The 27,267-nt window shown below is 37.8% G+C and overlaps 2 protein-coding genes across 2 annotated transcripts in view; one reads left to right on the forward strand and one right to left on the reverse strand.

Annotated features, from left to right (window-relative positions):
• The window catches only part of LOC134806161 (high-affinity choline transporter 1), a 357,022-nt gene that overhangs the window by 275,467 nt on the left and 54,288 nt on the right, over window positions 1-27,267 (reverse strand). The gene's annotated exons all lie outside the window — the stretch shown is intronic.
• On the forward strand, window positions 493-26,986 carry LOC134806138 (pro-resilin). The gene is made up of 4 exons (XM_063779421.1): window positions 493-575; window positions 2,449-2,488; window positions 21,751-21,814; window positions 24,647-26,986. Exons 2-4 carry the CDS (start codon window positions 2,468-2,470, stop codon window positions 25,903-25,905), a joined length of 1,344 nt encoding a protein of 447 aa, XP_063635491.1. The 5' UTR covers window positions 493-575; window positions 2,449-2,467; the 3' UTR covers window positions 25,906-26,986.

Genomic DNA, 27,267 nt, shown 5'->3' on the forward strand with positions numbered 1-27,267 from the left:
TCTCTAAATTACGTGCTTTTTATAAGCAATGGAAGAACGCTTTCTTTGAATCCTGAATATACTTACGGTACCTATTTGCACTTCTTTTGGCCTTTTAATAGATAAGATAAAATAGATAACAGAACAATGGTAACAGAATGGTAGAGTTAAACCCGCATTTCAATTTGGAGAAAAGCCATAAAATTCACTTTTAATATATTTTCGACAGATTGCCAATTTTATTTTATTTTCTTTTCTTTTCTTTTTATTTATTATTTATTCTCGAACATTATTTTATTCTTCAGATTATTATTCTTTAATAATTATTATTATTGATATTGTGTTGTGACGATCTTTTTGTGAATGCATTTTATGTATCATGTAAAATATAATGTACATTTTCAATAAGAAATAAATGAATCTAATCTAAACTTCAAAAAATGTATTACAATCTGTCAAAAATCTCTTAGCCCTGTCGGTACAGTGAACACAAGAGGGGGCGACGTATATAGAGAGATGCGCCGGAGGCCCGCGCAGTGCGTGCGTGCGCGCAGAATTGACAGCCAAGTTTGAGCGGGTTTCGCTCCGTGACGCCGGTGAGTAGTGCGGTGGATCGGACAAGTGGATCGAAGTTTACATTTAAGATTTGTGTGAAATACTCATCAGTTTTAACAAGGGATATACTTATAAAATTAAAACCTTAAGTTATCCAGAAAATCAGAAAACCAAACTTAATTTAAAATAACTACGGATAAAATGATGCGATATTGTGATAACCGTGACCGAGTAATTGAGTGATCAAAATTTTAAATAAAAAAGCTGGCTAAGTATATTTATAAAAAAACTAAATCTATAAAAATACTGATCAAGTCACAAAATAAAACTAGCGGCTCGATTCGGAAAATGAATTAGATTTCTACTAGACTTCAACAAGTTACGATACGGATAATTTAGAGATATTTGTAAGATAGATATGTCAAATTTGACGTTTCCGCGATTCTGGAGGTCCTCTTGAACGATTTCGACAAGTTATGACTTAGATATCCATGTCACATCTAGTCGATATCTAATGTAGATCTAGTTGATCTCTAAATCGTCTCAAGATCTTGTGATTATCTCGAAATCCGAATAGGCCTGTTAGTATGTGGGCCTCCATTACACAATAAAACAATGTTTCTTATGTTAAAGGTTTATAAAATAAAAATCATACTTCAACACATTGGAAACTCATCAATGTGCACAATGACAGCCAACTATAGTGAAAGTGATATATGTAGATAATATTTTCCCATAAAACATTCAACTGCGATCTAGAAGACAATAGGGGCTCATGCGTTTGCAAACGCAAACAAATGAGATAAAAAAATATTAAGATCAAGGAGTTGACAATTTATACAAAATTGCTTAAGAACTAAATCCATAGGATTCATCGAATGTTTTCAAAAGTGTTTAGCTAATAGGTAATCTAAATAGGATTCCCCTGTGCTGACTAAGTGGCTATAGGTACATGCGTGTTAATATAGTAGACTTAAATTCAGTAAAGAAAAACCCGGAAAAACAAATCATATAACAAAATTACCTTACTCTTGATACAATGTAAATTTTTCCTTAATGAAGTAAAATTATTATAGTTAAATCACTATGTTTGTTTGTTAATAAGCAAGTCGTGCGGAGAAACCTCGGATTCCTCGCAAATAATTTGCGGCGAGGAAATTATTGTTGTAATAATGCTGATGTCATTGTAGCTCTCCAATTCAGAAAGGTTTTGTCTCTAGTCTCAAGTGCCATGACAATTGTATGTGAACAGTGATCAATTATAATGAAAAACTTATTCCTAAAATTAAAGGAAAAATAATCCATCTTATTCGAATGTTTATTTCGGTAGGTAAACATTGCTCGCACGGACAAGGCAAAAATAAAAGTGTGATGTAAAATGTCCCAACAAAAGTCCAGGTTATCCCCAAGCAAAAAGGATTTCACTTTAATTTAATTCCAGGTTTCTAAGTTTTATGCTTTCACGGAACAATTTTAAGTCATCATCAATAATGAACATCGTAAAATATTTAATGTCATTTAAAATAATTCAAGTAAATAGCATTCCCATGATTGTAACATAATTTGAACTTAGTAACAATTTAAACAATTACATAAGTCAATTGGAAAATTAATTGCGGCAACAAAGAATGAACAATTTATATCGAACAGTTTTATCAACATAAAATAAATTAATTAACGTCGAACCAAGAATATAAACTTAAAAGTTTTAATATCATGCCCATAAATTTTTAGTTTGCTCGATCCAACTCTGATGAGATAATAAAATAGAATGCTTTGACTTAATTAAAAGCATTGATTGTTGATATGAATTTTCTTTAAATATTAGCATATACGATAAATTAATCACAAAATAAAAGCATTCGATAAATTAAAAAAAAGCGTTTAATCCTAAACTTTGTTTATCTTTCACAGACGCCGTCCGCTCTTCAAGATGGTGCATATAAAGACAATCGTAAGTACAAATACAAACATAGACGTATAAGCAACATAATATGTTATAAGTACATGTAAGCAGTATACCAAACTATGATGATCCTTCTGATATAATTCCTCTTGAATCTTGAATTTAGCGAGTGATTCGAAAATGGAATCTTTAGCGTTGCGAGGGTTTCAAAGCACGAGGGTTAAACAAACTCTTTTCACCACTCTAACGCGAATACTAACTGTGTAATTTCTGAATTACTAAACAGGTGAACCAAAACATTTCACGTTGATCAAACAAGATACTCATCATTATCTTCCTAGCCTGATTCCGAACCCCGCTAGGCTAGTTAGGGTTTTGCCACGGCTCGTTAAGGTTGCTTGGGGTCTGATCGGCAATGTAATCCCAAGAATTAACGCAGTTTTTACGAAAGTGACAACATCCTTATGGGAAATTAGTTCAGTTTAGGTAGTGTAAGTTTCATTCGATAGAGCGTGACGTGACGTACGCGTTTGCGGTAAGTCTCATTACATTATGTATGGATTTTGAACAGCGCGCCAAACGGGACGTTTTGGAAACTAAATGTGTCTCTTCATCGAAAAGGATTGGTAATTAACCCCTTGACCGCCCAAGATGTCAACTGACGCGCGCGGCTACAGCCCAATATTAGCCTAATGTCAGTGCATTTCGACAAGGTTCACGACGTCGCGCCGCGCACGATAGGTATAGCGTTCAAAACGTTATATATTAAGTTAATATTTCATACGTAAGTACCGAGAAACCGACAGAATCCCATAAAGTCTTCTACCTTGCCATGATACCTAGGCATTTGATGCAACATCTTGTTTGAACCGTTTAGCGGTTCCTCGCTCACGTAACAATGGCGCGTAGACGTCTACATATAGTATTCGCATTCATCTAGTTATAAGATGATTCAGCCGCTCCCAATTCTCTCATTGTCAGAATTCGACACAGCTTGTCACTTTTCACATGCAAAATGGAGGCAGCATTATAGCGTATATGACCCCATTTTTTTTGCAATCTGCAAATACTGAAAAAGGCATTTCAGCAAGAGCGTTTTGCGAGTGTCTTGTGAGCGTGAATTCGGTCTATGTCATTTTCTCTCCCTCTTCTCAAAGAAGATAGAAAAATATAAAGTATTTATAGTATGAGATATATTATGTACACAGTATAAGGTTTACCCACGCCTTATTCAAGATAATTATGCTGAAAACTGGCGGAAAATTATGTTTTTTTCTGCTTTACTAGACATAGACAGACGTCTATGCCCACATGTCAGTGCACTAAAATTATGCCTTTTGAAAACTTAAAGATAATCCACTCCGCTCAACGCTCCGTAAGCCGTAAGCACTGTAGCTTTACCCTAAACTATTACTGTATTGTCATTTGTTTCGTAATATTGTGGTGTTCTACTCGTCAAAGATGTGATAAAATCTAGTGACACCGCGACATAAAGTGATAATGGATATTACATTAGACTGTGTGTTACCATGGTTGTATCATCTGATATTTTGAGATTAGTTTTACTCAATCAAAATTACTGTATACCTAATGACATTGTTGTCAACGACGTGTGAAACTGACATGCTATTTCCATTAAAATTTTCCATATGTGTATAGTCACAGCTTCCCATCACATGATGTTACGTTCACTCAATGCGCGTATACAAAAGTATGTATCATACTTATGTCGTAGACATTAGGTCTAAAATGTATAATAACATTAAGACGCGAGATTCTCGATGGATATGCAAATCGTAACAGCATTCATGTATTTTCTACATTAATTGCGTGAGCGAGATGTGCTTTTAGGCATTGTTTGACATTATTACCTTATACGTATAACTGAGTTTATGCTTTACGTATGCCTTTTTAGGGTTCCGTAGTATTAGTATTATAGTTTCATCATGTCCGTGTGTCATCCGTCCGTCTGTCTGTCCGTTTCTCACAAAAAAAACTTATCTTCTTATCAAAATGATGTAAGTGCTATAGTATTTTTTTAATGTTATTTTTTATAGTATACATAAGTAGATATGGGCTTTCTCATTGTCGGCCAAACGTGAAATCTACAAATTTCTTTGATTCAGTCAGACCAAACTCTGCGTCATTTTACAGCGTTCATTTTAGAACTTATTCTAAAATTAAACTTTAGTTAAGAAGTTTTCCCTGTGGCATAATGTGCTTGTCTCAAACGAAGAAGAAACTAGTTGGAAGTTTGTAAACCCAGTTTAAAGTTTCCGTCTTTTCTCAACGAATCTTTTAAGTTTTACGTGTGCTTTTAACTTAGTTTGCAACGGTTCAGAAATGGTGCAGCACTATTAATTTAAAATCCAAGTATTTTATTAAGTAAGTAATAGACATATACCATATACCTACAGGTATAGGTTTTTCGTAAATTGTCTGTACCTCTAGACAGCGGATTTAATGTCATAGTAAGACCATATGTACCACTTAATCATATACCTAGAGTTTGTGCGGAAAGAGAAGAGTCGTGGATTGTATGGGGCCCAATACATTCCACGACTCTTCTCTTTCCGCACACTAATTCATCACCTCTTCACCTTCTTCAGCTTTAAGGGGCCCACTGATTAATAGTCCTGCGGACGGTATCGACCTGTCAGTTAGAACAAATTTTGACAGTTCAGAACAACTGTCAGGCCGATACCGTCCGGCGGACTGTTACTCAGTGGGCCCCTTAAGGATGACTCACGCTAGACCGGGCCGGAGCTTCCGGCGCTACGTTTTCTATGGAAAGCACCACGTGATCACTGATCAGCCGTCATAGAAAATGACATGTCGGACGCCTCGGCCCGGGCACGGCCTGGTTATCTTATCTTATCTTATCTTATTGTTTTCGGGGGCCCTTGCGGATACACTTCGACCCATAGGGATCTTTTGTGCAGTTACCCCCTAGAAGAGATCCGTCAACTACTCAAGAGCTTTTCCCACCATATCCATGTGTCGGATGATGGAGCTCATGGGTAGCGTTTTAAAGTCCTTTGGTTCCAGGTATCCTGCTCCAAAGTCCTTCATTCTTTGTCTGGCGAGGGCGTGACATTCACACATTAAGTGTCTTACTGTCTCTTCCTCTTCGCCACACATACGACAATCGGTGTTGTCAGAGTGTCCCATCTTGGCCAGAAATCCTTTGACCCCGTAATGGCCAGTAAACACCCCCGTTACGATTTGGAGTTGTCTTTTGCTAAGTCTCCAAAGCTTTTTGCTCCAGCCGGAGTCTATTCCTTGCATAAAGAGCTTTGCATGCTTTAGACCCGTCAGGTTATCCCATTCTTCCTGGTGTTTGGTCTTGGTATGGTCTTTAATAGCCGTTGTGATGGTTCCCTGTGAGAGCCCCACGAATGGTTCCGGACCTATAAGGTTACTTTCAAACGGCCTGGTTTAGCGTAAGTCATCCTTTACGCGGCTAACGCTGGACCTCTAGGCAACCCCGTGATGGCGGTACACGTCGCCATTTCTCGAATATACGCAATCTTAGAGAGACTATGCGTCTTTGACCAACTCTAAGGCCGAGCAGTTATAATTTGATTTGTTCTGAAAGTTGTATAGGTAATTAAGATGGTGAAGGGTTTTCCTTTTCTTTTCTATAGAGTCTCGAATTATTTACTTTTAACATAAAGGAAACTATTAACTATTTCATAAGTCGGCAAACATAAGTACTAGAACACGTTACCCGGCGAAAGTCCACAACAAAGAGCTTACGGCAAAGTTCCGTAAGCTGCTAAGAGCGTCACAAAAGCGTCACAAGCGTTACGTCAACGGGTTGCGTCACAATGATGTTTGAAGATGTTACTCTTACACTTTGTAACTAGGGATAAATGTAATAACAATAGGTTAAGTTCATTTAAAGTACTTCTGCCCGCGACGTCGTCTGCGTGGAATGATGATGATGAATGATAAAAACTATCTTATGTCCTTTCTCGGGCCTGAAACTATCCCCATACCAAATTTATTTATTTATTTAAACTTTATTGCACAAAATATATACAACAATATACAAATGGCGGACGTAATGCCAAATGGCATTCTCTACCAGTCAACCATAGGCCGCCAAACAGAGTAACCTAGAATTGGTGCAGAGAGAGAAATATATTCAGTGAAATTTCATCTAAATTGGTGCAGCAGTTTAAGCGATGAAGAGGTAACTGACAGACAGACAGACTTACTTTCGCATTTAGGGTTGATGTTACTGTCCTCAAGATTACATTAAACTTATAAGTTCGCATTCAATAGAATATAGAGAAAGACATTAAGATATTTGATTGGACCAACCTGAGATTTATTGCAGAAAGTCTAGGTTTTATTTAAGAATGAGCTTCTTTATAAAAGTTGGTAAATTAGTTCATATTTCATCTACAGTCAAATTTAGCTCCTTTGAATACTAGCTGACCTCACAATATTAATTTTTGCATGATGATGCATGCAAATGCATGTTGGGGAAATTGATAAGACATAATACGTACTTACATTCATTTGCATACTTATTATTTAACAGATGTCTCTTGTCAAATAATAAATGTATCATAGCCGCCAGGACAGCGCTGCATCCACCCACCCCCATGTCCCACTTTTCCAAAACCTGCGAAAGGTCAAGGTCCTTCCGCTTACGTCACCGCGCGCGTGCGGAACTAACCGACCGGTCTCGAAGCGCACGCGCAAGCTTTCTTCGCCATTGGCTGCGCCGGCGCCTAGTGATGCGCGGACAATAAAACAAATAGCGTGCGTGTTGTTCGTAAACTCACGTAACATACATGCTTATTGGACAAAACCGAAAAGAATGCTTAGAATACCTTAAGAACTTAAAAAACAACATTTTTTTTTTATATAAGCCTCAAAATTTAATCCTAAAAAATATTTTAAATATATAATTATTTATAAATGGATAATTTTATTGAATTATTAGGAATTGTTTTATAAGCATTAGCTGAACACGCCGGTTAGAAACCGTTATAACGTAACAAAATATTAGAGGTTTTGATAGTGTATAATATATGTCGCAGTCAAAAGTGTGAACTGGTCAAAAGAACTTTTAACCGACAAAAACAGGCAAAACTGCTTTTGACTGAGCATGTTGGTCAAAAGTAGTTTTACCTGAAAATCATTGGTTAATAGTAATTGTGACTGTTACTATCAGCAAAAAGAATAGATAGTATAGAGGGGTCCTGTCATTGTAAATTTTGTAGTCACAGTAAATTTACTGCCATCTATCGACACACGACTAAAACTCAAAATGAAAACGTATAAAGTTATCAAAAAATGTATATATATGGATAAATGATTTTATTATTTTTATATCATTTTGATCCATGTTCATTCAACTAATATCTATGTGTTAAAATTGTTAAATATGAAACGGTGTCGTCACGCCATCTAGCCGAGGATAGGCTAAAGGTGTGTGCGCCATCTATTCGAGAATGACTTTTGCTTCAATTCCGAGGCACGTTTTTTCCTTAGACTTTATTCGTCTTATACGAAGTTAGATATGTCTTTGCTATCAGTCAAAAGTACTCGTACTCGTTAGGGTTATTTTTTTTTTTGCTACCCCCCTCAAAACGAAACTGTTCCCAGAGATAGGTAGGTTAGGGTTATTTTTTTTTTGCTACGCCCTAAAAACGAAACTGCTGCCAGAAATAGGTATGATTTTCAGGTAAAACTACTTTTGACCAACATGCTCAGTCAAAAGCAGTTTTGCCTGTTTTTGTCGGTTAAAAGTTCTTTTGACCAGTTCACACTTTTGACTGCTACATATATAAACTATGTAACTACTAAATGACCGTTGCTAATATGATTTAGAGCTAATGCCTAAAGGTGACAGTCCATTTCCAACGACAGCAGCACTACCATTCATTTTACTATGGAAATTGACAATAACACCGACGCGTTAGTACTAGTAGTGCAGCTGCGGTCAGAAATGGAATGTTACCCTAAGCCTTGTTTTTTTTTTAGATGTCAAACCGATCTGTCATTTTACTACAAAATTGGTATAAAAGCAAGATGATTGGGTAGATTAATTAAATACATCTAAGTAACAGAAGGTATATTTAAAAGATGTCCGTTCTGTCACTATATGTAGAAGTAGAAAGCATATATTCCCAGTGACCGGGTGGCCTATAATTATTACTTATAGAGGTTGTGGCACTTGTGGCCTTAGCCGCGAAAGCTGAATCAGCCGGTTCCAATCCGGTCTCGGGCGCTGGAGGGCTTATTGGTCACCCTTTAGCATAATTAGTCATATGTTTCAGTTTATATGTTACATTTCACAATTGGGTGACACGCCGTGAGAATCTGTCTGAATACTCTAGTGATTAATTCACTTTTTTGGTTTATATCGTTTATCACTTTGTGTTCAGTATTTTATTAATGATATATAGCACATCATCTGCTAGTACGAGTAGACATGTGCCGCACATGTCTCTCTGCCAACAAACTGTCCTGCAGTTTGGCAGAAGAAAAAAAGTTTTAAAGTTGTTTTTTTTATCCTGAATAATGATATTTTTTTTATTAGCCTATAGGAGTGTCCCACTGTTGGGCAAAGGCCTCCCCTCTTTCCCGCCATTTGGTCCTATCCGATGCACACTCCCGCCACTTTTTACAAAATGTGTCAAGGTCGTACCGCCATCTCCGTTTTGGTCTTCCTCTGCCCCGAGATCCGTCCTGTGGGACCCAGTCTGTAGCTAATTTGGTCCAGCGCTCCGGGTGCATTCGGCAGATGTGCCCTGCCCAGTCCCACTTTAGCTTGGCGGCCTTCCTGCCCACATCCACAATGCCGGTTTTGGAACGCAGTTCAGTGTTTCTAACACGGTCGGTTCTACGAACACCCAGAATGCTGCGTTCCATTGCTCTTTGGCAAACCTTGAGTCTAGACTTTTTAGCTTCAGTTTGAGACCATGTTTGGGCGCCGTAGGTGAGGATAGGCAGGATACACATGTCGACAAGTTTGCGCTTTAAAGAGAGTGGAAGGTTGCCCTTCATTAGCGTCTTCAAGGACCAGAAGCTCTTCCAGACGTTTGCGATACGGCGATCGATTTCTTTGAACTGCCTGTTGTCGAAGGATAGTAACTGGCCCAAGTAAATGTACTCGTCGACATACTGCATATCCTGTCCATCTACCACTACACTACGTTATATTTTTTTTATATCTACTTAATTGCCTTAGTTTGGTCGCAAACATAGAAAAAAAACCCGTTTTCCTCTTTTCCTTAGTTCACATTCTTCCTCCTTGATTAATTTACCTTTAAGCATAAACATAAATTCCAAACCTAGCAAACGTAAATAAACAAACCACTCACAATACTCGTTCTAACATAACTCGAATGACACATGTTCGCTGAATGTTACAATGCCAGCTGGCAAATTCTATCACATTTGTTTGTTTGGTAGTCATAGTAACATTCACTTACATTGATATCTTTATTAAGATCTGTATCTTATTATCCAGACCTTAAAATATTGCCACCGTTGCCCTTTAAAAAAATACTGTTTAAATAATTGGGTTCTCAAACAATGCTTCTATAGTATAAATAATGACTACACAAAAATGGGTAGTATTGTATATAATGCACGAAATAAGGCCCGATTCTTAAGCGGGTTTAAATTTTGAGGCCATGTCCGCTAATACTATAGACAAAATATCAAGTTTAATAAACACAAAAAAAAAACATTGATGGGCCTTATTTTATAATTTAGGCCTTACTTTGTAATTTAAAGTAGAGTTAGGCCAAGAAAAATCTATAGCGATTTTGATAGAACACGCAGTGCAAGTATTATTTCAAACGTCGCTTCTATGAAATTATGACATATAAATAACACTTGCACTGCGTGTGCTATCAAAATTGCTGTAGACTTTTCTTGGTCTGACTCTAAAATATTCTTTATTACACCACAAACATAAAAACAAATTTAAAAAAAACCGGCGAAGTGCAAGTCGGACTCGCACACGAAGGGGTACCATTATTTATAAAAACGGTCACCCATCCAAGTACTGACCCCGCCCGACGTTGCTTAACTTCGGTCAAAAATCACGTTTGTTGTATGGGAGGCCCCACTAAAATTTTTATTTTATCCTGTTTTTAGTATTTGTTGTTATAGCGGCAACAGAAATAAATCATCTGTGAAAATTTCAACTGTCTAGCTATCACGGTTCGTGAGATACAGCCTGGTGACAGACGGACGGACGGACAGCGGAATCTTAGTAATAGGGTCCCGTGTTTTACCCTTTGGGTACGGAACCCTAAAACCGATTTACAATGTAGATAAAGGTAGCAACAGGCGGTCTTATCGCTGTTAGTTCTTATTCTTCGTTTGTTTAGCATTAGAGTGAAGGTGACGTGTCTTTTTTAAGCATGCAATCGTATAATTATTTAGCTTTTTTTGTAATAGTTATGTACTTAGTGGTTAATATTAGTATTTACTATTTTTTTTTTCAATAATGCTTAAAAACGAAGTATAGACATGACAACCAAATATTAACGCCATTGTAGGGCAGGATATACAGAACATGAATCATTAGTACTGTCACGCTCCGTGATTATTGAGCCATTTAGGGTTCTAGCTAAATTGGACATTCCATAGAGCACGAGTAAGTATGGAACAACCAATTCAGCTAGGACCCTAAATTGCTCGACAATTACGAAGCGTGCCTGTAGGTACCTAAAAATTTTGTTAACCCATTTTAACCATGCAATAAAATATTTTTGATTTTGATTTCTAATTTGAAATATTAGAATCAAAAAGTTCATAATAGATTGTATATCATAACTACAAAAATGTGTTCCCTACTCTCAACCCAAAACCCCTTGTATCTTAGGATCTAGATATTTTCACACAAGACGGTTTATCGATAACTTCTTACATCACTAGATTATCGACATTAAATGTCGACTATTGCCCATCACTTTTCTGGCTGTGTACGTATTTAGAAACTTGACTCCGCCCCTAAAATTAGTGCGATAGGGACAACTGCAGCTGAGGCGAAAAATCCTGCGTAAAAATGACAAAAATCGAGGTTTCGTAGTCCTCTTTTTCCTCCCCCAAAACTTAACCAATCGTAACCAAATTTGGAAATCTAAATGATTATGAAATTATCTGTGTCGGACCGTTTTGCTTTTTTGGCTAATTGATATCAGTTTTGAATACCACGCCTCTCATTGCGGCATAGTCTATTAGGCCATTTTGGCCGTTTTTGAAGGGCTCTAGCGCCTTAAAAAACAAAAATATCAAAAAAAGCAAAACGGTCCGACACAGATATTGACAATATTAATCTGTGTTGAAAAAATCATTGCTCTAGCTTCAAAAACCACGGAGGAAAACGAGGACTACGTTTGTATGGAGGAATTACCACTCCTGTTGGCTCTTAAAACATTAGAAAGTTTAACAAATTCAGCCGCGACATGTAAATGTGTAGGCAATTTACCCAAATCTTAAGTAGAGCGCTAAACAGACTTACTCTGCGACTCTTAAAACAAAAATGTTTAAAAATGAACAAGCTCTTAAGGTTTTTAGTACGTTTTTCGACCGAGGAAGACCATTCCACGGTTACGTCGGTTCCAAACACCGTAATGTCTGCTAATGGTTATTACTGAACACTTACAGTTTAGCAAGCTAACAGAGTTGACACTTGACACTAACGTCGTTAATCATATTTCGAGTTTCTTAAACGAAGTTCAAGTATACTTAAACGCATTATTAAGGTTAAAATGGCAAAACGTAAAACATAAAATCTCCGCTTCAGTAATAAATGTTCTAAAACATTTTCAGTGTAAGATTATTTGATAATGTTTCTCCCATTTTCTCAATTCAATAATTGTGCTGCTGTAAAATACACGCGCACGCACATCATCTAAGTTTGCTATCTATAATTCTGGATTTGAGTGTACTTTTATCAATACTTTTCTAATTTCCTGCTAACAAGATCGTCGTTCAATACATCAATTACGTTTCTATAAGCACTTCCAAACAGATTATTTCCTTCACTTCACTCACAGTGCCTTCCAATTTCCGGTTTTCTACCTAAAACTCCGGGAAAGTACAGAAAACCCGTGGGATTCTTTGTCTTCTCTATTAATCAACATTTCTACTTTCTTGTACATAATACGAGTAATCATTTACCGCCTTAATGCGTTGTTCCCGAGTTCTTTTGTATATGGGTAATCAGGCTGCTATGAAGATGATTACAATTATTATAGCGGGTAAAAACTCTGGCATTATTAATTGACAGGCAAATGTATAAAGACTCTGTCATCGAAGCTGACATTTACATTTACACAAACGTTGTTAGATGATATACCTACATACCTATAACAGTACAGTATATACATAATTGTGCAAGTCCCCACACTTCTTCAAACCTCTTCAATACTATCGAATTGACCATTTAGCAATCTAACTCCCTAATCAATAACTATCGGCATTATAATAGAATTATTCAGAACTTGACCTATAGTATCAATTACGTACCTAGTCTTTTATTCTATAAGTAGTAAAAGCTACAGAACACCGTCGGTATCCAGGCCACCTCTGGGTCATAGTTCACGTCACTTCATTTGCACTCTGATTACAACTTTTACGTAACCGCAATCCTATCGCAATGTATCACGTGCTTTGCTGCTTTACTTGATCAAACACTTGAGCGTTTGCTTAAAGAATTAGTAATGGACATAGCGCTCGGCACGCCTTCGTCGCGTTGAAAGTGGAACATGCTTTTACTTTCGCCGTGGGAAATGGCGGTCACGCGGTGTTATGTCACTTATTATTCAAATGTTAATACAACTTCTTCAATGGGCTTAGTTGTTCTAGAATTTATTAGACGAGGATGTTGATTCGAAACGTGATACAAAAACGCTGGTGGCCTAGCGGTAAGAGCGTGCGACTTTCAATCCGGAGGTCGCGGGTTCAAACCCCGGCTCGTACCAATGAGATTTTCGGAACATATTATGTACGAAATATCATTTGATATTTACCAGTTGCTTTTCGGTGAAGGAAAACATCGTGAGGAAACCGGACTAATACAAATAAAGCCTAGTTTCCCCTCGGGGTTGGAAGGTCAGATGGCAGTCGCTTTTGTTAAAACTAGTGCCTACGTCAATTTTTTGGATTAGTTGTCAAGCGGACCCCAGGCTCCGGTGAGCCGTGGCAAAATGCCGGGATAACGCGAGAAAGAAGATGTTGATCAGTAAATATTTAGAATCACCCGCTTGGTAAAACTTTTAAGGTGAAAATTTTATGGCCAATTCGATCGTACTCTGATATCGTCGTCGTTTAAAATTCTTTGCCTTTTGTGTTAAACAGTAGACCGTTATTTACTAATATATACCATTATATTTGATATAAATCGTTATCTTGTGAGAGTCTCTCAAATCTCATGTTTGTTCTCTAAGAAAATTTTGTCCATAAGTTTATTTTAACGTATTTCTTCACATTTTTTTAAGTGCCATCCGTCCATCAGTAGGTACAGTCACCTGCAATAAAATGTTACTCTTCGAAGGCCGAAAAAATATGTGACACGCTCTTATGGCTCTACAAATAAGATCGTGTCAGATATTTTTGCGGCCTTCGTTGTGTAACATATTATTGCAGGTGACTGTACCATCTGATAAAAAATAAAGAAAAGCAACGCAATTCTTTAAGTTTTGTCCAAGGCCTGAATGAGGCCCAGACGCACGTAGTTATCATTATCACCAAGGACTTTCTCGACAATGACATTGACCTCAAACTTGCTTCAAGGTTTTTAAATTATGTACCTATAGTTAGTTACACAACGTAATATTTTGACACGAAACTATCATCAAAATTGGCAATTGTGTGTGCCTCAAGTAAATTAAATACAATTTGAAGATAAATTAAGTTTTAACTTTATTGAAGAGTAGGTAAATGGAAAGGAAATATAATAAATTGACTGTACAAGTATTTAAGTAAGTTTGTACATTTCTCGTTGTTCTGTATTGCAGAGATTATAAGTATATAAAATTTAAGCATTTCGAACTAATATTTCGAATTAATTATCAACCTTTAGAGAAAAAAAAAACAAAAAGTTTGTTAACGTGCTCTCTGATTTCAAAAATTTTGTTTTCCATTCAACACGCCACATTGTTTTATGAAATCAAAATACAAAGCCAAAGTAACGAAGATACTTACACAAATGCTGAGATTCATTAAGAGATAATATCAGATGTTGGTCTCTTTGTCGCGAATAAAATCTTTTGGCCTATTATAGTACAAAGACGCGACAAATTCAATTGCGAGAAGCAAACCCTTCACACAATAATATAATAGAAGAGTAGATATGGCTAAAAGTAAGGCTTACGCTTAAATGCGATGAAGTGAAAATGGCGGGAAAATACGGCATTTCGTAATGGAAAGTGTCATGGCGTCGCTCTGAATCCGTTTTCTGTTGACTTCCGAGAGTACATCATTATGAATTGCAATACTTATAATTGCGAAAATACTCATTATCGTTACTCAGGATATTTTAAGAATTAAATATTTTCGTGGCCTACTCGACTTGTAAGAGTGACAGCTCAGTTGTCTACCACAATATCTTATTTTCTTATTAAACGAGATTTGGTACAAAAAATGACCTATGATATGTCTGATGCTAATGTTTTAGGTTAAAACCTTGTATGTAGTTTTCGACATAAAAATTGCCAAATTAGATAGTAGGTACCTAGATGTCGATAACGGCACTATAATCTTATCTTCTTTCACAAGAGTATAAATTGTTCAATTAAGTCGTGTTTCCAAACAGTAATCATAATTATAAGTTGAGTTTGAATAAGCTTACGAAGTTTGTATAATTACACGTTACTAAAATTAAAATGGCATTGTAAATGCGCAGTAAAACTTTAAAGTATTTTCATTATGATAGCATTGTAAGTAGGTACCTTTATTCTCACGTATTTGAAATCATACATATTAAATTAACTTTGAATGCTCCAACATATCTTTATCTTAACAAATCCTTTTTATTTCTGCGTAACCTGGGAACTACAACATTAAATCAATCGCGTAACCACCGCCAAAAATTTCGCCCTAATAAACCTCTAACTTCATTGGCATAAGGATACTTTTCGCATGATAATCAGATGATCGCAATGGTCAAGCCTGAATGAACAATACCGGATGGTTGCGCAGACGCAGACGGTTCCCATGACAACGGTTCCCGTGAGACGCGCATCTAGCTTTTATATAGATAGTCATCTCTTGCGCAATCTGTCAATTTAACTGTTTTATTACATGCATAGATAATGGGCGCCATGAAGATAAAATAAAATAAAATAATAATATGCATGAATACGTAGATAATGACAATTAAACAAGAGCATAGCCAACGGATCTTTTCGGCCCGTTAACGCTATAGAATATAGTTACATATGTGTCGGATCTAAAAGACACCCAGGTAGAGTCACTGAAATTCCTTGCCTAGTGAACGTGTTAAAACTGGTCCGTCACCATCTTCTATCACATAACTTATTATAAGTAGATATAGAGAGTCTTGACTCTCTATATCTACTCATTCATAAACGTCACAAACGTCGATCAAACGTAAAGTTTATCACCTTCAAGACACAAGCCGACCGCAGCATCAAGAAGGAAGAGTTGCATCATACGCGGCGCGGCTTAAAACCAACCGCGTTTTATAACCAGACAACTATTATATACACTAATGTTTATTCTATTAGGCATCCGTAACACACACATTACTTGTTTAGCATAATTAGACATTAAGTATAGCAGATTTAAATACGCTTAGAAGGTTTCGAGTTCGACCACGCTTGTGAACAAGCTTGCTTGTCACTCTGGGAAGTGACAATACGAGTATATGGCCGATATGTCATGTAAAACTTAGCGGGCGACTTACTCGTATCGTGTCGTTCTGGGATAATAGCACTCCAAAAGTCTAATGTTTACATATTTTTCGGCAATAGGTATATCTGAAAAAAAACGGACTTCAAAAAGGATAAAATAAGATATTATCATTATTATCCCATTTATAGGCGCTAGCAACCTATGTTTAATGCCTGTCAACAAATTTATTAATGAAGCACGTACTAAATAACCAACTTAAACTGCGAAATATGTAATTATGGTAACAGTCGTATCAAATATTGCTATCATAAACACTTATGTGGTAATTATTACGTTGTTGAATTCTTAATGATGACTGCATGTCCATTCAGCAAATTGCATGGGAAATTTAACCGCTATAGATAAACACATAGTTTTCACTGATAATAGCAGCTCATTATATATATATCTGATTACCTGCATCATTGATTGAAACAATAATACGAAGATACGCGTAACAAACCGAACAATGCCAACAAATCCACGCAACTCGATATAAATTATCGCACAAACATAACCAGAGAAAGTGTGAGGGTAATCCTTTAAACATAACATTTCACAAACATTTAACTAATAAACATTTTAGACTCTACAAGTAAGCTTTAAGGTTTCAATTACTACTTACAAGTTATTGAAGATAATGCAGTAGTATTATAAAACGTAACAAAGTAATAAATTACTGTCTCACGATAATTAGAAGTTAACATTGTTAGTTTCTGAGCATTATGAGCAACTGAACGAATCAGCCGTGAAATATTCATTTATATTTTCCATGAGTCAAAACGACACAATAGATAAACCTTTTTTTTAAACGATCATATCATATCAATCTTCTTTCGGTGAGAAGTGAGAATATAATTTTTACAATGTAAAAAGACTCTTTAGATGCTTACTCTCTCTTATTTGAGCCAAGTTTAAATACAAGTAAGTATGTATTTTGCGATTGCGTCAAATATTTAAGACGAAACAGGAGCTGAGGTTTAAACATTTTAGGCAAATATACCCGTCTCGCTAACGGAAGCGGCTCCTAAAACTAGTGCGATAAGGACAAGGCGAAAAGTCCTGCGTAAAAAACTCAGAAATTGAGGTTTCGTACTCCTCTGTTTCCTCCTCCAAAACTTAACCAATCGTAACCAAATTTGGAAATCTAAGTAAATGATTATGAAATTATCTGTGTCGGACCGTTTTGATTTTTTGGCTAATTGATATCAGTTTTTAATACCACGGCTCTCATTGCGCCATAGTCAATTAGGCCATTTTGGCCATTTTAGAAGGGCTCTAGCGCCTTAAAAAACAAAAATATCAAAAATCTGTGATAATATTAATCTGTGTTGAAAAAATCATTGCTGTAGCTTCAAAAACCACGGAGGAAAACGAGGAGTACGTTTGTATGGAGGAATGACCCCTCCTGTTGGCTCTTAACCAACTAGAACCGTTTTCCGTATTTCAATCCATAAGGTCATCTTTATCTAAAGTTGTTGTTCCTATTGTCACAATGTTGGTCACGTATCCGCAACATTTTCAAACAACGCAATGGCCCAGACTTGACTCATCTCCCTTTTCAACATTCTACAATTATGTTGACACTGTTTCTCCAATTACTGGCTATTGGCATTCACTGCTAGCATCATTAGAACAAACATTGTAAAACCCAAGCTCCGATCCTTTTGGCATTGGCCCAAATATTTATACAACCTGTCATTCGGCCATTTTATTTAAAGTTAAGCTTAGAATAATTTTAAAAGTGCAAAAATTACTGTCCTGGTTGAGACTTGAACTCACGGCCTCTGGATCTGGAGTTCAAGTCTAACCCAGGACAGTAATTTTTCCACTTTTAAATTTATTCTAAGCTTAATAGCATCGTTCGCAGACGTTTCTGCTTGTTAAAAATTAAAATTATTTAAGGTTGTACTTCATTTTTGTTCAGATTTGAGAATTATTATGTTAAGTATTTCAATTTAAAAACACGAGCTCTTTCGATCCTTCGAGCGAAAAGAGTCCCAATTTTTTATTCCTTTCTGTACCCTTTTCTAATATATTTTTTATTGTGATAACAGAATGGAAAGAAGGAAAAATGTATGGATATTTGGGGACCCTGCTCTCCTATCACGATCGAAAGAGCTCGTGATTCTGTGTAGAATTAGAACATACAAATTCCCAAAAGTGTCATGTATGTACAGCTTTAGATAAAATGGCCCACTATTACCTCTAAGTCTGTTGGTAAATTCCTTTTACGAAACCTTACTTTTGTCCCGATATGGAAAGAGCTCTGGGAATCCGCATTTAAATAAATTTGCATGTTTTAATGGTCGTCATTGTTTCGCTCGCTACGCAACTCGCCTCTTTATCTGTGCGTTTTTGTGGAATCATTAAGTGCTTGGGCAAGAGCAGAGTACAAGACTAGACAAACATTGAAACAAAAGGGACGATTAGGTGCGTGAGGTGTTAAAGTATTTACCGCTGTTAAGACCTAGACAGTTTGCGAAAGTTGCAAAACTTTACCTCTAAGTAGAAACTAATAGTAGGTAAAAAACTAGAGTGGTTTATTTGAATGTAAATAAATGTCGGCATTTCTGTCTTAAATTAAGTTGGTAAGCAAGCAGCGTCACGTTCACCCAAACTAAAACGTTAAACGTTTTTGGTAAGTTAAGTGCACTTATTACTACTAAGGCCGTTTGCGATAAAATCTGCCATGAATCCCTTTGTCCTCACAAATCTGTTCCACGATGCCTCCAAAATCAGCCCAAGGTCACCCAAGGTCGTACTCATTACCCGTACCCACGCAATGACGAAAGTCTTCTGTTAGGTTTGTTTAACAAGTCACCAAGACTATCAAGATGACTCAGTGACCTTAGAATCTAGGTTTTAATAATGACACCTAAATGCCATTAGCCCTGTTGTGGTCAAGTTGAATTCAGGTGTTTATTTAGGTTAGCTAAGTGCTTATTATAATAAAACAACAGTAAAAGTTACAAAGTTAGTTGAAATTACAGCGCCTTGAAGTTTTATATCGAGTTGAATGTTGAAAGGTTTGAATTTTAGCCGCAAAGCCCACAGATATTCTGATATAGAAATTTATTTATTAAAACAAAAATATTAAAGATTATCATAGAGCGATACACGATGGTATATAGGTATACCTATGGTCTTTTCTTAGCTGTTTGTTACTATTATTTGTTTCTTTTGTTAGTATGCCAGTAAGTTTTCCCGTTATTTCCATTAGTCACATTGGCGTTTGTTATCAATATAAACCATAATACTTGCTACTTCCTGACATACTCGTCTACTAACTACTACTACCTCCCAGTAACCTACCAGCGTAGTGGAAGCCAATTACACCAGCGTACGTGCTGCATGCTGCGTGGCTTGCGCAAGAGCATGAATATTGCCGCCGCGCAGGAGTAATGGCAGATGGGCGATAAAAGCTAGGTCGTGCGTACTTTACGATGGCAATGGATACTTTCATTGAAATATCTTTATCATGTATGTAGACCATGGAGGTTCTTGTACATGCTTCAACAACAAATTTTGAGAGCTTAAATATACCTACCCACATCCCATTATTCGCTTTAGCTGAAACTTCACATACCTACCTAATACTCGCGTAAGTTCGGTGAAAAATCAATACTTATTAATTATGGTACCATCGAGCTGACCTGGATGAACACAGGAGGTGTCCATAGGAACTCTGGGGTAAACCAATGCAATCTAATCTTGTTTGGGTTTGAAAATTAATTCTTTGACAAAAAATCCTAGTTTAGTTCCAACTCTTTGGCTAACCATCAGGCAGTTTTATATAATCGTTTTAAATTCTCAAAGCCTGCGATTTAAAAAATATGTTAATACAAACTTTCCATATGCAAGATCGACGTAAAAACCAAAATAGTGTTTTGGCACTGGCGTTAGCACGCGACGCACGCGCCAATTTCACTTTGTTTACTTTATTATCTACTGACTGTTTTGTAAACCGCATGCGCACTGTTGGGGGTCACTTTCGCGGAAGACACTTGATAGTTATCTTAAATTTATAGCTATTATTGAAAAACATGCTAAAGCTTCCAAAAAAAGACGCAAAAATGCATTCCACATTGCAAAATCACCAAACAATAGGTACATTGTCTTCCAATTTCCTGTCCATCGAGTACCTAGACGATCTGCCTCCGCTAGAACCGAACGGTATTCAGAATATATAGAACCTGTTATATTTTAGATATTTTAATTTGCACGCTACTGTGCTGCAGGTTGTGTCATAAGGTATTTCGAGGGTGGCATTTATTGGTGCTCGCGAGATGCACTGAGAGTCAAATTGTGAAAGGAGGATGGGCAGATTTGTATGGACACTGGCCTATGAACCAATAAGAATAAGCGACATACCATTGGAAAGGTTTTTTTATATACTCCATTTATTGTATGGCGAGACTTGTCAAATCTCTGTTTAAAAAATAAATTATGACACAAAAAAACATAAGAAAAACGAATAAAAAACTAAAATATCGTGACACCAAATCATCCACAATAAAAAAACCTTAATGATCTGGGACACAGGAACTTAGTATCGAAAAAAAACTATACAGTCACGTTTAAACTCACACTACTTTTTGCGGTGATAACTTTTTTCACACAAAGATTTGGGACTATCTGCCATAGTAAAAGCTGTAAAAGTATTAGAACTTTGCCTACCCTCCTTTAACACATTCGGCGCGGCAGCGCAAAACCCAAACTTACTGCCAGTGCTATACGAGTCATATACTTCCCGTATTGAGAAAGCCAGATTTCCTACATTTTCCCGTACCATGTCCTAATCGTCTTAATATTTATTATCGTCATCGTGTCTGTACGTAATCAAAATAAATATTATTCATCCTCATATAATTATAAAGAGGGGTCAGACTTTTAGAGTAGGTAATTTTCAATATAGATGTCATATTCTTGAATTGTCGCATTAATAAAATGTCGTATCGACTCGGAAACGTGAACAATGCGCAGCACTATGACCCATCTGAGCGCTGCGTACCCGCCTTTCTGTGCGGTACGGGGTGATGGAGTACGGAAAAATAATACCCGTGCCGCGCCAGAGAAAAAAAATACCTTTCAGTGCGTTACGTAAAAATACTTCCCGTACATTTTTTTCTTTTGAAATTGAATATACTTGAAATAAGAATATCGGGAGTATAGTCATTTTTCTCTTACTCACACGGGAACATAGAAAAACCACCGCCGCACCGGGGGTAAGACAAGCGCAGATAGCTGCCGCACCGGCGGAAAGTCAAATACCTACGGCCAAATGCTTCCCGTAACGCAGCGAATCTGTTAATAACCGTTTCTGGTCTCAACGCACGACGTGGTAGCCGAATATTTATGGGTTACTTTTTATTTGGTTCTCTATATATCTAACGACCATTTGTTTCCAGGTGTTCGCGGCGCTGCTGGTGGCCGTGGCAGCCAAGCCCCGCCGGATCCACTACAAGCGGGAAGGTAACGTCGGTTTGCAATACTAAGGGCCTGCGCGAGAGTCGACGTTCACATATAGCTAAGAATGTAGTCTGCTCCCCAACCTGGGGGCCTAGCCAAGATGACAATCGTTGTTAGAAATCGAAACTTGAATAATGTACAGAGACCGAGACTTTCCGTAACATCTAGATATTTTTTTTTCTTTTTGTTTGGCGTTTGTCGATGTACGATTGTCACCTTGACTGCCCCCCCCCCCCCTGGAGCCTGATTCCGATTTTATTTCTTGTTATGAAACGATTATGGATATGATCTGTCAGCTGTCAACAGTGACATTTCTTGTTATGAAACGATTATGGATATGATCTGTCGGCTGTCAACAGTGACATTTCTTGTTATGAAACGATTATGGATATGATCTCTCAGCTGTCAACAGTGACATTTCTTGTTATGAAACGATTATGGATATGATCTGTCACCTGTCAACAGTGACATTTCGGAATAATAAACTAAAATCTGAATCGGGCCTTTTTGCTCTCTCAACACAAAATACAACTCACGACACATTGTAAAAAAAAATTGACAAGTTCTAACAACATATTTGACCATAGACATTCTTTCTACTGATTATTAAACTTTATGATAGAGTCTGTGCGGAAAGAGAAGAGTCGCGGAATGTATGGGGCCCAAGGCCCAATACATTCTACGACTCTTTTCTTTCCGCACAGACTCTAGCAGTTTACTTTCCGCTATTAAATATGAATAGGTAGAATCAACCATTGGGCGAGTGAATTTACGTAATTTCTCTTACTCAATTTCTGTAATCTCTCAAGTGCGTACTCAAGGATAAGTGTAAATACTTAAGAAAGCGCCTCTGTTCTGTGTTTGCAATATTACCTCAAAGATGAACAAATTATTTGCTAAACCAGAAAACAAACTTAGTTTGTGTGCAAGCGCTGTTAATATGAGGAGCATTTCATGTTTGAGTGTTAGCTTTAAGATTTGTCAATCTTGATATGCCGAGTGGGATACCTACTCGTAGTTCTACGACTTTACAATAATAATTTGAATATACCTATGTATTGCAGCTTTAGTTCGAGCTTAGCCATTGGTCACTATTATATTTTAGTCCCCACACCATCGACATAGAAATACTTTCTTAACTAGTTACTACTAAAGCTTAACTCAAATTACATTAAAAAGCATAGCATTTCCGCGATTTAAGACGAAAGTGGAGGATCCGCGCGAAATCGGCTTGTCATACAAAAGTAGTCCTCATTTTCCTTTCTGGATATTAACATTATTGATAATATTTTGACACAATTTGTTAAAATGTCCTGAGTTTCGTAACCAATATGGTGAATTCTCATACGAAAGAAAAGAAAAATTTTCAACGTTTACGTTGAATAAAGAAGGCCGCAATCTTTGTCATTGCCTGAGGGCCTACCGCGAAAACCGAACTTCGCAATGTGCGGGCATCTTTCTCTGTCACTCTAATTATCCTAAAAGAGAAAGATGCCCGCAATCCGCAAACATCGATGTTTGCGGTAGGCCCTCTGCTCTAAAAATATAATAACCCACATTACAGTATCATATAACCCTTTAACGAGCCCTAACATTATTTATTTTGATGATGGGACATAAAATAACATACATGAGTTTATAAAATGTGTATTCTTCTAATGGCAGTTCAAAAATGTACCTTTTTGTAAATGCTTAAAGATGGTTTTAGAACTCATGTATCAGCTAAACGAGAACTAACCAATTACTTATATACATCAATAAATTACAGAAAATGAATGCTCGTCACAAACGATTAAGTAACTACCTACTTAAATTGGGTTATAAAAACCTTTATCTACACACATATCATAAACTCTCTATGATGCCTTCAAAATCCGTAAATAATGGCCCACATTACGATAAACTGTTTTGTTACAGCAAATTTCTTATCTGTGAAAATGTGGTAATAGCTTCATTACTATATCAAAATCGATTTGGTAATGATATTCAAATTTCGAACATCTCTGAAAAAAAAAGCAATTTGATTTGACCCCTATTCTAATATCAGTCGAGATGACGTTTTATTCGAAATCAAATGTCAATTGCATACAATATTGACAAATCTCACTTGTAAGTTGGTATCGGACGATATGGTAATCGACCCCGACTCTAGTTTGTCTCTGAATTAAAAAAAAAAACTACGGATGCGTGACATGCGTGAAAAAAGTTTTCATTTGCCGCCATTTGACGTACAGTTTATCTTTTAATTAGTTTGTAGTAAAAAATAATTTATTTTGTTGTTTTTAAAGTAACTATAACAAAAGTTTCGTGTAAAATGTGCGATAAAGATATTTCGGAGACGCCATCTCATATCCGCAAGTTCCGCCAGAGAGGAAAGTGCCCCAATGTCGGTTGTAATATGAGGTTAGTGAATATATCATAGAAAGTTTATAATATGTGTGTAGATAAAGCAGTGTATGTAACTGTACATAATGAGGCATTAAAACACTCGTGTGATACTATTATGAAACTCATTTCATTCGTTTCATAAACCCACACTCGTATTTTAATGCCTTTCATTATGTAGCAGTCACATAAACTACTATTGTACTTTGTAAAATGTACCTGTAAAGTTTCCAGTGAAATAATTACTTTATTATGGCCGTTCTTCAGTCAATTTATTCCTTCAACTCGTAAAGGTTATAACTAGAAGGTACTATTTCACTTAAATACGTGAGAAATAATGTGCAATTGTGCATGGACTACCGACTCGAAACGCAGGCTCTACCACTAAATCTAAGTTAATATAAACAATTTACAATATTTGAAATAAAGCCCCTATCCCTCTCCATATAGCGCCGCTGAGCCCATCCTACCTGCCACCATCGGGCGGCCGACCTTCGAGTGGCTACGGAGCCCCAGCGCCTTCGTCCAGTTATGGGGCCCCCGCACCCTCGTCCAGCTATGGCGCCCCTGCGCCGTCGTCCAGCTACGGAGCCCCGGCACCAAGACCCTCAAGCACCTATGGAGCCCCAGCACCTAGACCATCGTCTAGCTATGGCGCCCCTGCCCCAAGGCCGTCTAGCAGCTATGGTGCCCCAGCACCTAGACCGTCGTCCAGTTATGGTGCCCCCGCGCCAAGCAGGCCCTCGAGCAGTTACGGCGCCCCGCCTCCGTCTTCCAGCTACGGCGCTCCCGCCCCAAAGCCCTCTAGCAGCTACGGAGCACCGGCCCCATCTTCCAGCTACGGCGCTCCCGCCCCAAAACCTTCTAGCAGCTATGGAGCACCCGCACCATCTTCCAGCTATGGTGCTCCCGCCCCGCGCCCATCTTCAAGCTACGGTGCGCCCGCGCGTCCTCCAGCGACCAGCTATGGCGTGCCCACCGGTCCTTCCACGACCTACGGCGCTCCAGCTCCTAGACCTTCCAGCAGCTATGGAGCTCCCGCACCTAAACCTTCCAGCAGCTATGGCGCTCCTGCCCCTTCAAGCTCCTATGGAGCCCCATCTCCTCCCTCAAGCACTTACGGTGTTCCGGCCCAGCCCGCCCCAGTCCCGTCTAGCTCTTACGGCGCGCCTTCGACCTCTTACGGCGCTCCTGCCCCGTCATCCACGTACGGCGCTCCCGGTGGCAGCAGCGGCAGCTTCGGTGGAAGCAGCAGCTTCGGTAGCAGCAGCGGAAGCTTCGGCGGACATGGAAGCAGTGGTGGAAGCGGTTTTGGCGGCAGCGGCTTCGGAAGTGGTAGCGGTTTTGGAAGCAGCGGACCTTCCTCAAGCTATGGCGCGCCTTCAGCACCTTCGTCCAGCTACGGTGCTCCAGCTCAGACCCCATCTAGCAGCTATGGAGCTCCTAGCTCTGGCGGATTCTCTGGTGGACATTCCAGCGGTGGTTTCTCCTCCAGCGGCTCAAGCGGCTTCTCATCTAGCGGCAGCGGTTACTCCTCAGGAGGTTCTGGTGGATTCGGTGGTTCTTCTGGAGGCCACGGCTCAGGAGGCTACAGCTCAGGAGGCTCCGGTGGATTCGGTGGTGGATCCGGTGGTTACTCATCAGGCCCCGCCAGCGTACCTGATACCATCCAACAAAGCTACGACTCTAATGGCGGCTACTCTTATTAGGCGGCGTGAATGCGCGCCAATCAGTGCTGTGTGTGATGCTAGGCGGTCAAGTGTTACCTGATACTTAAAGTAGCGGCAAAATTGAAATAACTTGTAAATATTAGTACGAGTCCAGTCAGCAGGTGTAAACGGGTGAGGTATTCAAAATGCTCTTATTTTCTTAGGAAAAAATGTGCTCAGATCATTTTGAACACTTCCTCCTTTTAGCGTAAGTATTCTGCAAGTATGGTTTTTGCCTGCGAACTAGGTCAAGATTGCCGATTGCTTTAGAAAAAAGTCTTATGATATTAGACATTAAATAATAATTATCAACTTGAATATATACCTATCTAACCGAATTTAAACTGTCGTGAGACATACTTACACATTAAACTAATTTTACGGTTTAAACTCACGTGTTTATAATCACTCTCGAGATATTTTGGAGAGCCTAGGTCTCCTTTCTTAAGCACTAACAGTGCGAGCAGCGTTCACCACGGCCGTGGTTCGGATACCCTGGCGCCTGTTAGTGCTTAAGAAAGAAGACCTAGGCTCTCCGACTAAAAACACCTGAGTTTAAACCATAAAATTAGTTTAATGAAAATATAATTTACTTAACTCTACCATTGATAGGTAATAGAAGTATTAAACAGGTATTTAAAAAATAATAGCAAAAATAAATAGCAGAATGACCAAAATGTTTTTCAACGTTTTATTAATTTTGTAAAATGAGGGCATTTGTATAATTCTTCGGAGAATTGTGTATATGTCGTTGTTTTTTTATCATACAATATGACAAGTACCTGCAATGTAAGTTTAATATCTTAACCTAAAGTCCGACATCAGAGATCTTCCACTCGATTGAAATAGTGTATTTAATAAACTTTATTTTGGTCAAGATTTCGAACTTTAGGTTCAGGCCCTTCCAACGCCTTACCGTGGCCGTGTCGTGTCCTGTCGTGTCGTGTCGGTCTCGTCTCGTTATACTCACTGTGTATGTATCGTAGCAACGAAAAGTATTAATTATTTAATTTTAATAAGCAATTGTACAAAATTTAGTTTAAGTACAAAATATTTTGTAAAAATAAAGTTTTGTAAATAATTGATTATTTTTTCACTTAACGGGAGAGGCCTTTGCCCAGCAGTGGGACACCGGAATAGGCTAGGAAAAAAAAAGTCAGTATGGCAAACCCTGACCACCACTAATCGACATTTAATAGAGCATATAAGCAAGGTTAAAAGACATACTAAAAGTAGGCAATGTACAGTCAGCTTCAAATAGATAGTGACGGCCAAATAAATATACATAACACACCTTGGTTTTTCTAGAAATGAAGATGTGTACAGTTACCTGCAATGATATGATACACAACGAAGACCGTA

This window comes from Cydia splendana, chromosome 2 (genome assembly GCF_910591565.1).
Source record: "Cydia splendana chromosome 2, ilCydSple1.2, whole genome shotgun sequence".
Lineage (NCBI taxonomy): Eukaryota > Metazoa > Arthropoda > Insecta > Lepidoptera > Tortricidae > Cydia > Cydia splendana.